Source organism: Egretta garzetta, unplaced genomic scaffold (genome assembly GCF_000687185.1).
Source record: "Egretta garzetta isolate BGI_Z169 unplaced genomic scaffold, ASM68718v1 scaffold118, whole genome shotgun sequence".
NCBI classification, from domain to species: Eukaryota; Metazoa; Chordata; class Aves; order Pelecaniformes; family Ardeidae; genus Egretta; species Egretta garzetta.
The window spans coordinates 1,010,527-1,021,129 of NW_009260484.1; the positions used below are offsets into that span (position 1 = coordinate 1,010,527).

The 10,603-nt window shown below is 38.2% G+C and overlaps 1 protein-coding gene and 1 non-coding gene across 2 annotated transcripts; both read left to right on the plus strand.

Annotated features, from left to right (window-relative positions):
• The first annotated feature begins 375 nt into the window (after window positions 1-375).
• Window positions 376-510, plus strand: LOC118452828. The gene has a single exon (XR_004842685.1). It is a non-coding gene; the product is annotated as a small nucleolar RNA SNORA14 (small nucleolar RNA).
• Window positions 511-738: 228 nt separating this feature from the next.
• TOMM20 (translocase of outer mitochondrial membrane 20) lies at window positions 739-7,382 on the plus strand. Its single transcript, XM_009644173.2, has 5 exons — window positions 739-769; window positions 4,924-4,970; window positions 5,682-5,763; window positions 6,051-6,193; window positions 7,319-7,382. Exons 1-5 carry the CDS (start codon window positions 739-741, stop codon window positions 7,361-7,363), a joined length of 348 nt encoding a protein of 115 aa, XP_009642468.1. The 3' UTR covers window positions 7,364-7,382.
• The last annotated feature ends 3,221 nt before the right edge of the window (window positions 7,383-10,603 follow it).

The window sequence follows — 10,603 nt, forward strand, 5'->3', positions numbered from 1 at the left end:
CGGGCGCTTGTGAGGGGCGGCTGCGGCCCCCGCGCGGTGCTGCCTCTCGGCCTCCCTTTGCCCGAACCGGGGGCGGGTCCTCTTGTCGGAGCGCGTTTTCTGCAATTTGTGTCGTTATTGGGTAACCTCCGGTTTCCGCAGCAGAAGCGCGCCTTGGAAATAGCTCACCTCCCGCCCTTTCTTTTTTTTTTTTTTTTTAAATTTCCTTGTCCTACATCCTCAAGCATGCTATTATCGCCACTGCGCTTCTGTGACGTTTATTTATATTTTTTATTTATTTTGTGAGACCATTAGATAAAGCAACGTGATCTCTTACAGTGAGGCTGTTACTGTGGTAAGGCAGGAGCTGATGACAGCCCTCAGGTATTTTATGTGCTGCATTCTTAACCCTCCTGGCAGCTCTGTTAGTGGCTCCCAGGATAAGAATGGATGCCAGAGAAAACTGTTGATTAATCCAAAATGTAGAGCTCTTCTCCCGTGGCTCTTCATTATTTCACGTCTTCAACATTTATTTAAATAAGCCTTAATAATTAGTGAAGGTTTTAGGTGTAACTGTAAGCGTGACTACTCCAGGTGCTCAAATTCATCCAAGGTACTCAAACAAATCACAAGAAATAAGCTGAGATTTGTTGCGCTGGGTTGTTTCTATCATGGGAATATGTATAGTGTTCCTTTGATAACTAATCTGCAGTAAATAAATTACCATTAAGGTAAACTTTCTCAGCAAGTAAACATAACATGATCAGCAGTTTCCTCAATGGAAGAGTTGGTAACTAGATGGGTTAAAAATTAGTATTTACCTGGTTATGTTTAAACGTAAATTAAATGCCTTGATTCTGTCTTAGTGGATTGAATTTGTTGAGTGACTGGTGTCAATGCTTAACAGTGTATTGAGTCCGCTTTCTGTAAGCTCTTCCACAGCAAGTTGTCTTTCGAACACTGCATCTCCAGGCCCTTGCTTGTGTATGCAGGACCATAGCCGCATACTTCTTGTGTGTTTTCTGAGTACTTTTCGCTCTGCAGTGCAAGACATTGATTGGGAATTTTTAGTGTAGTAAACTGGTACATATTTGTCTTGCAAGCCATGTTCTTTTTATGTTGTTAAGTATGTAGTAGAGAAAATGTTGGATTACATAAGATTTTTGCAGAAGCGCTGGCAGTGATTTCTGCAGCCCATTGTTTTTGTTATCTGAGCTTCTATCCAGTAATGTTCTGAATGAACCTTAGACTTGCTCTGATTAAGAATTAACACTTTCTTTAAAGTGGAAAGCCATTGTGGTTTGATAGGGGATGGCTGTTGTCATCTGGATGGCATCACTGTATCACTTAGGATCCTTGGATGTGATACACTGGGCAGCTTTAGTTGTAAGGCTTATTTTTATTTTTAGTACTGTGACTGATTCTTTAGTATGGGTGCTTCTGTAGTGGTGCCAGTGGTCTGATTATTACAGCGGGTTTACTGTTTGTGCTGTTAAATATTTGACAAAAAAGGTCCAATGCAGCAGCCAGTTGTAGTTCTTTAGATGAAGATACACTGTTTCACAGGCAATAGTAGGGGTGTTTGATGAAAAACTCGTAGAAGCCACCTTTGCAGCAGATCTTTTCCAGTAATGTTCTTAGGATAGGATTGTTTTTCAGCCCTTCTGATGCAGTGCCATCAAAGTCTGGGAAGGACAGGAGATCCTACATGTCAGGTTGTTGTATTTGGTCAAGCACAGGCTGACAAATGAAGAACCAATATTTTTTATTTTTTTTTGCCATGCCAGTTATATTGTACGTCTCTTTGGGCTGTATTAGGACCAAAGTGAATGAACATTACAAAGACCCATCATAACAATGAGGTGGCCAGATCCAGGTTTCGGGGAAAAAAAAAGGTGATTTCCTGGGAAGCTTGAAGAACTGCTGGACTTTGGGTTTCCAGATGTCTTAATCTTATTTATTTAGCAGGTTTTGTGTTATTTTAGGTTATTGTGCTGCTAGTTTGCAAGCATGTCCATATTTAATCTTGGGACCAAAAGATAGCAAAGCTATCTTGGAGCTGCTTTGTTTCCGCAGCTATATTTTAAGTTGAGTTTAGATGTGTTTACTACTGGTGTTCTTGAACGTATTGAACCAGAACTGTTCTGAACACAAGTCTAGACACTGATCTCTTTGTTCAGAGACAGCCAGAACTTCTGACTGTGCTGATCTTTGCCTCAGAGCTCCTTCTGCCCAGACAGCTGAGTGAGAGGAGAACAGTAGGCAGACTTCACGGATGGGAGCTGAATGTGCAGACAGCTCTTTGGTCACTCTGCTCCTTTGTGGGACTGGTTTTGAAGCTGCTGGGGCAACTCTGGGATTTTTGCAACCCACGCCAGCACATCTGTTGGCTGGCATCTGAAACTTATTCCCCATGTCCAAGAGCTGAAGAACCTGCAAGTCACCTGCAGTTTGAGGGCTACGGCTTAGCTTTCTGGTTTGGATAGATTCATCTGCATTTCTGTATTAACTAAGGTGCCTTCTATGAAAGATTGCCCTTCCCCTTTTTTAAATATGATACTGTCTTTAGAAAAGAGGGAAGTTTTTTTCATTTTTCTTGGAGGTCCCTGAAGTAAAACAAAAAAGTTTTTGAGTTTTTTTTAAGCTGCATTTGGTTTTGGTGTTTTCCCCCTCCCCTCTGCCCAAAGCCATTGCTTTTTGCTTGTTGTATTACAAATGTGACTTCTGGCTGTTGTTGCAAAGATATTTTAAAACTAGTGTTACCAACCAGTATGGGAGGAATTCCTACAATGAGGGTGGTGAAACACTGGAACAGGTTGCCCAGAGAGGTAGTGGAGGCCCCATCCCTGGAAACATTCAAGGCCAGGTTGGATGGGGCTCTGAGCCATCTGATCTAGGTAGCCGTGTCCCTGCTCACTGCAGGGGGGTTGGACTAGATGACCACTAGTGGTCCCTTCCAACCCTAAACATTCTATGATTCTATGATTCTAAATATACTTTTGAGCTGTTTGATTTTTGTAATTATTTTGGCTAGTGGACTTATAAAGAGACCTGTAAAAATATGTTAAGAAGAGGAAGAAAAATTGCGTAGTAATCAGACTTGAAAGATTCTGTAGCTCAGTGTTCAGTTTGAAAATCTTGGTGATTCTTCACATTCCTTTACTATTTTCAGGTTAAAGTATGTGATTTCATATGTGTGTGATCAGTGGTCAAAAGCTTTTATTAAATAGTTATAGTTACCAGCATGTCTCTTTTTTTCTTTATCTCTGAATGCTTAACTTGGTGACTGATACATGTAATATTTTAGAAGATGTCATAGTCACGCCAAGAAAACATAATTTTCTCCTGAAAATTATGTACAAATATCAAGCTGTTACTCTTTTTACTTTTCATTGATATTTTCACTGCATGCACTACAGTTGCAACGTGGCTTGTTTTGATAGTGAAATATTTCAGATACTACTATTTATTTTTTTAATTTCACCTCTAAGATTTTATGTATTGGCAAAACCGGTTTGCACAGTAGTGCAGTTTAAAATTTTGTGCAAATTAATGCTTTGGAAAACTTGGAGTAAGCCAATTGAAGGCACCAACTCTCAAGAGATGAATTCTTCTTTAATATTGAAAACAACCATAACATTAGAATTATAGCCTGCTACAGTTCTATTTGACACATTTTTCTGCCTGTGGTGTCGTAAGATAACATATACAGGTTGGTAAGTGGTAGAAATTCAGGTGCTAATCATTATTAAGGTATCATGGAATGTAAAAGGGTGATCCATGTAGTTAGAATGTGAACTCCCTTTATTTAAAGAACACTTGATCTTGTCCATAAATTTCACGTGTTACATTATCACTACTAGGAAATAGTATTCTTGAATGTCTTCGTTGTGTGGACAATCGCAAATTTTTAACTCATTTCCATTAAAACTGCTAGTCGTATTTGGAAGTATTTTTAGCTTGTAAAATTGTTTCAAAAGAAAAATCAGGGATGTGTGACAGTTGTTCTTTGTCAACATAAATGTTCACCAAGCAGACACTGAGGGCAAATAGTAAGAGTGCAGTTGCTTAACCATAGGCTGTATTTAACAGTTATATTGGTGTAACTATTTCAGTTGATGAACTGGTGACTTACAAAAATTATTATTCTAAGGAAATCATCAGCATTACTATAATTATTCTTTCTTGTATGAATAGCTACTACTGTAAAATATCTTCATACCTGCCTAATTGCATTAAAAGCAAGCTATATATCATTTTAATTACACTAGTTTTGCTGGAGTGGTACAACTTTATGTTGCAGACCAACTTTTTGCCTTTAAGGTGGACAGTTAAATCTGTAAATGTTTGTTCAATCTGTAAATGTTTGCTTTCCTCATATTTCAGGATTGTATGCTTTAGTATTGCTCTTGCTGTAGGGTGAGGAGATACTGCCGCCTATTTAACTCATTCCCAAGTCTTTGCTATAAAGCAACTGGGAAAGTACACTTATGTATGGTGACCTGCTAAAGTTCTGTTGATGGTGCACAGTACAGTTCAAAATTAGATAACCTTGACTTACAGGCGGTTCTTCTGGGGCTCGGTATTGTTAGAAATCGTGTAGAGAAATCCCATATGACTCTTATTCTCTTTCCTCCTTCATGCCTCTAGAGCACGAGGTATGCTCTGCTGCAGGCCCTGCACAGTTGGTGTTTAACATAGCCAGCAGGAGGAGTGTTACCATTTTGAGTTGGCGTGCTACTGCCCGCCCTCATTAGACCTCTAAATGATATCCTGTTGCAGAGGGTGGGTTGCAGTCTTGTGCTCAGTCTTCACTATTGGGAATACGTTGGCAGTTTCTTATTTTGAAAATAACTGTGATTTGTTCATGGTTTTGAACTCTAATCTGAAGGCTTTTTTAATCGCAAATTTAAAAAGTGTTTTTTTTTTTTTTTATTCTTACAGGAAGGAAGAAACAGAAGCTTGCCAAAGAGAGAGCAGGGCTTTCCAAGGTAATACTGTCTTCAGTAATGCAGTGCTATTTTGAAAGATGTTTCCTTTGTATTATTTGTAAGATTCATTTAAAGATCTGTTTTGATTCCAGAGTTACAGACACTTCTGCAAAAATGCAGCATTTAGTTTTCTTAATGCTTACAGATAACCGTTTGAAAAGGTTGTTCCTTTTTTGTGTCAGGTAGAGTCCTTATACTAGAAAGTACAACATTTACTGTGTGATTTGATGGTGTTTTGTACTTTGTAGTACATGCAAGGACTTTTCAGATTTAAAAATCATTGACAGGGTACACCTATAACAGAACTTGATAGTTTTTTGCTATAAGTATTTGATTTGTCTCTCCTTATCACCACTGGATCCTGGAAGAAAAGATAGATTTATCTTAACGAACTGTAAGAAATATAATTGTGGTAAATATAACACACCTTAGAATTACATTTGCTACAAAATTGGGTGCTTAATAAACTGACTAGAGGCTTTTCAGGCTCTGTCTCTCTACAGATTTGTGATGCAATGATATGAGACCTGAGTCTGATTTTTCAGAAACATTCTGTGTACGTTTAAGTGACACTCTTAATTATTTTTTTCCCCATTTCAGTGTAACAGTATGGTTGTGTGTGTATTTGATTTCAGTTGAGAATGTTTTCTGCTAATTTGTTTATTAACTGGTATTTGAGGGCCAACTTCAGTTTTACTCTGTGTATTATAGTTGCCTGATCTGAAGGATGCTGAAGCAGTTCAGAAGTTTTTCCTTGAGGAGATTCAGCTTGGCGAGGAACTACTAGCTCAAGGTAATAGCATTTTTTTTTTTTTTAAGGGTAAGTTGTAAAATAATTTTTCTTTACCTTTGCTAGAAGATGATTTTTATGTACTAAGATCTTCTGGGGAGTCAAACTCACCTAGGAAAACCTGTTTACTTGTTTCTGACCTTCTGTGTTTGGAAGATCCAGCAAGGGAGGAGGAAAGAAAAGTCTGGATTGATTCTCACTAATTTAATCCACTGTTGGCGGATGTTTTATGTAAATACTTTATAGTGTGGAAGAAGGTTGATATCAAAATGTTATGATTTGTCATGCAGGTGAATATGAGAAAGGTGTTGATCACTTGACCAATGCCATTGCTGTGTGTGGACAGCCGCAGCAGCTACTACAAGTTCTACAGCAGACTCTTCCACCGCCGGTGTTTCAAATGCTTCTAACTAAGCTCCCTACAATAAGCCAGGTATGTGAAACATTCCCCTCTGTTTTGGTTTGAAAGTAACTACTTTTCTAATCTGCCACATCAGTCTTGAGTAATGGTTTTTGTAATAAGTTTTTTTATATGTTCAGTTGGGTTAAAATAAGCTTTTTTTCACCTGAAACATTAAAAAGTGTATACAAAAAATATCATGTAGCATTAATAGCAAACAGGGTAAAAGAGAAATACAGAACTCTCACACGCAGGGTCTGCTGAGCTCTTCTAAATTAGAGACATCTGACCGCAGCTCTGATACTATAAGTGGATCCACTGTTTCCCAAATACAACTTGGGGGATTTGAAAAGCAGTAACTTTCTTGCACTGGGTCTTGAGGTTTTGCTTTTTTTTTTTTTAATTATAGGTATACAAGCGTCTGTAAGTGCTGTAAAAGTCCATTAGAATTAATACCTGTTTCTTTTGCTACCCTGTTGCTTCTGGGCCAGCTGTAAACACAAAATGTTAACTATCACCAGAACTCATGACAATTTTGGAAGCTTGGGGGTTTCCCTGATGATAAAAGTGTTCACAGCTCTGTGTATAAAATGCCCTCCCTTTTTAGCCTGAGTACTGTGCAGGTAATGCTGGTAATATGCTAGCAGGTGAGTCTATTGTAAAATATATAATATGTTTTACATTCTTGGAAATGCAAGGGTGTTGGTGTTAACACTAATGGTGTTACCTCACATAAAGCAGAGACTCAGTGCTGTGCGTCAGTCAGCTCTCTTTACAGCTTAGGCCTGGTTACATTTTGGTTTAAGGTCCATATAGTTAGTAAAAACACTGAGAAGTGTCAGGTATGCAAGATGTCAAGGTCTGGGGAAACAACGGAGCAAAAATGGTTCCTTAGAGAATAGTGCCAAAACCCACACAGAAGCCATCATTGATCAGACGTTATTTATCTGACTTTGGCTGTGTGAGGCATTGCACAGTATGTAATTTCTGCGGAATTGACTTCAAAAACTGCTGTCAGATAGATTACCATTTTTAAGATTAATCAATTTGCTCAGTAATTACACTGCTTAATGTTCAGTGTAAAATTACATTGCTTGATAAACAGTTGCCTGCTGTCAATTTTATGTAATTGTGAATGAGTTTTTCTCCTTCTTGCAGAGAATTGTAAGTGCACAGTGCTTGGCTGAAGATGATGTTGAATGAGGTCACACCACAACAGGGGGAAAAAAAAATGTTTTCTTACCCCAGAAGATGAGCATCAGTAGGGGGATAAAGGGGCAAACATAGTAGTTAATGGACTGTGTACCACATCGGGTTCTACCAGAGTTAAAATTAACTTTGTGTAGGTGGGTTTCACAGGATTTTATTTATTATCCCAGTGAAAAGTGTATTTTGATAAGAATTCATTTTATAAATACACTGTGTTGAGTTATCAAAGTATCACTAACTTCATTATTATTACAATATGCAGTTGTAATGTTGTACATATAAAGACATAAAACTACGACCTATTAAAAACCCAATGCTCATTTTTGAAAAAACAAAGTTATGGCAATAAAGATTTATCTGCACTTGTGTGTCCCTATAGTACTACTTTAAATTTCAGAACATTTGGGTGTCAGAGCAAATGATCTAAAAATGACTTAACATTAAAATTTACATTTAATGTTATGGCTGGGCTTCCAATGCTTTTAATTAAGTTTAAAACTTTGTGTCATTTTCTGAGAAAATAGACATGTGATCATTTAAATAGTAACCGATCACCTCAGCAAGAGATGCAAATCAGGATGGTAATAGGTAACTGGCTGCAGAAAGAATGACAAATCCATTTCTGTCAGGAGCAATAACATCTAAAGTGATGCAAGTCAAAACTGTATCTGGCAAACATGAAAGCTCTGTTAATGCAGGTGTCTGAAATAAAGCTGTTTGAAATAGAACCTGGGGCAGATCCTAAGAGCTTTTTTGGGAAAGCTTGAAATCTTTCTGCAAAATAGGCATTTAACATTTCAGTGTGTATTTTTCAAGATCATAGAAAATGGTTGTTAACAGCCTTAAAAAAATTGCACTGATAAGGTAAGATGATGATACCCCCAGGCTAAACTGGCTAAAGGAATTAGAAAGACAACGTAAAATTTTGATTTGGTGTGATACTGTAAACTTGAGGTTAGGTAAGTTTTCCTTTGCCGGTGAAAAGGAGGTAAATAATAATACAGACTCGAGTGAGTAGCAGAAGCATACTTCTGAAAGCAAGTTTTCCATGGATAGGATGTTCTAAATGTCAAAACATTGGCTTCTACTGTTCCCTCGTTTTGTGCTATCGCCACTCAGGTGGCAGAAGAAACGATTAAAAATGTAGCTTTCTATTTTTGGCATGGTGACTTGTTTTAACTTAAGGAGAAGAATGCTTCAAGGTGTCTGTCTTTCAGACCAGCTGATAGTGTGCTAAAGATGCTCATACTTTAATAGTAAGGTATTAGGTGACGTAGTCCAAGTTAGAAGTGAGATACTCTGAGAGCACTTTAGACAACATTCCCATCTGTCTCGTTTCAGCCTGGTGTAAATTTCTGTAAAGGCAGATTCTTCCAAGCCATAGGTCTCGATGTTTCAGAAACTGCCTCACACAGAATTTTTGAGAGGTTAAGTGGATAGTTCATGGTCACCTAGCAGTCAAGTACCTGAGTTTGGGAGTAGAAATGGCTCTTACTGAGTCAGTCTGCTTAGACTGTTTGCTATGGAAGAGATTTTCTCCCTTAATCACTTGAAAACACAATTTCCCAAGATTTGAGGTGCTACTGAATCTTTCTGTAATGCAACAGAATGTAATGTGGCTGGTTTGAACAAAAATTCCTGAACAGCTGGCTGTAGTTTAGTCTTTTTTGTTGTGCATGAGTTGTTCAGGTACTATAAGGTAAAAGTAAAACTTAGCCACAATCTTCAGGTGACAACGGCTGGCTTGGTCTTTTCCTTTTAATTTGTTTTAGAGGGACAAAGTTATTCTGCACCTAGAATAACTTAATAAAAATACTGTGATATTGCAGAAGGTTCTATTTTTAACGAGTACGGTGAGGCTTTTTGGAGGAGTTCTTTCTTTTCCTTTCTAACCCTTAAAAGTAAAAAGTAAGAATTCACAGGTTATGCTGACAGAACTGTCAGCATATTTACCTGCTGTCCTTGCTGGTGGTGGTTGCTTCAGTGTAAAATTTCAGCTTTTTGGTTCAGCTTTTAACGTCATCTTAAGGTAAATCAAACTCTTACATCCTGCCTTGAAAAACAAACCCAAACAGCATAAGACAAAAGTGGCACCCTTCCTTCAAACCTGAACAATTTTCTACACTCTTTGGTATAATTATGACAATTTGAATTCACGATTTAGCTTACAGCAAAGCTCTCCTGAACTAAATATGTTCTAGCAAACCTGGGTATCAATTCTGATTTTGGTGGAAGTCTGATCACGTCTACAAATGGTCATTGCTTTAATAAACTTCATAGACGCACATATTAATCTAACCCTTTTTAGTTTTCTTGATCCTGCAAAGTTGGATGCAAAGAGAATTTTAGGTAGCATGGGTTTAAATGAAGCCTTAAGTACAAATTTGTTCTCATATTTGATAACCCAGAAGTACCTGGTTGGTATGCTAGAGCAAGCTCTGATACCTGTTTTGAGTGCCTTGGCTAATAAGGTGGCAATGATGAATCCTTTTAACAAGGCTTAAGATTTTTTTTTCCCCAAATCTTTCCATGAAGCTAATACCTTACAGACTGTGAAGACTTGAAGGTATTGTCTGGAACCGGAATTTGCTGTTGCTCTGACAATGGGAGGCTGATGCTGGGTTAGCTGGCATGCACAGCCCACAGATGTAGGAGGCTGATTTCAGACATGAGCAAAACGCAGGCCATCAGAAGTGCAGTGGTAACAGTGGATGTTACTGCAGTAATAGTAGTAATGCCATTGGGTTGGCTGTGCACAGGACCGTATTTCTTTTCACCTGTGCAAATTAAGAGTGGCAGTGAGCCATTTCAGTTGTGGATTTGCTGCTGCGGAGCTCACAGCTGCTGGTGAATAAGATCTGTAATCTTACTTTACTGCAGGTAAAACTACTAATCATTCTCCCAGAAAGAGCCGATTTCCCTTCCGGGGTGCTCCAAGAACAAGGCACTTGTTTTCAGCACTAAGAGGGTTTCTCAAAGAAAATCAGGGATCTGTTAGTTTTATGTTGTGAAGTCTCCTATCACTGTTTATGAGCTTCTTGGGCAGCTTTTGTAGAAAAAAAACCCAACTAGTTTCATGATCATTCAGGACTACCTTTCATGTCACACCATTAAGTTTTCTAGATAATGGAATTGAATCCAAACCCAGAGTGATCAGGCACACACTGAATCATCTGGCACTCATTTCCTTACCCTGGGGGATGACAGAATATTACTGTTACCCTTAACTTGAAA

Excerpts from the sequence above, each read along its gene's own strand:
- TOMM20 (XM_009644173.2), top strand. The coding sequence starts at position 739 with ATGATCAGCAGTTTCCTCAATGGAAGAGTTG. Across the intron at positions 770-4,923 it reads TTTCCTCAATGGAAGAGTTG|GAAGGAAGAAACAGAAGCTT; the intron begins GTAACTAGATGG and ends TTATTCTTACAG. Across the intron at positions 6,194-7,318 it reads AGCTCCCTACAATAAGCCAG|AGAATTGTAAGTGCACAGTG; the intron begins GTATGTGAAACA and ends TCCTTCTTGCAG.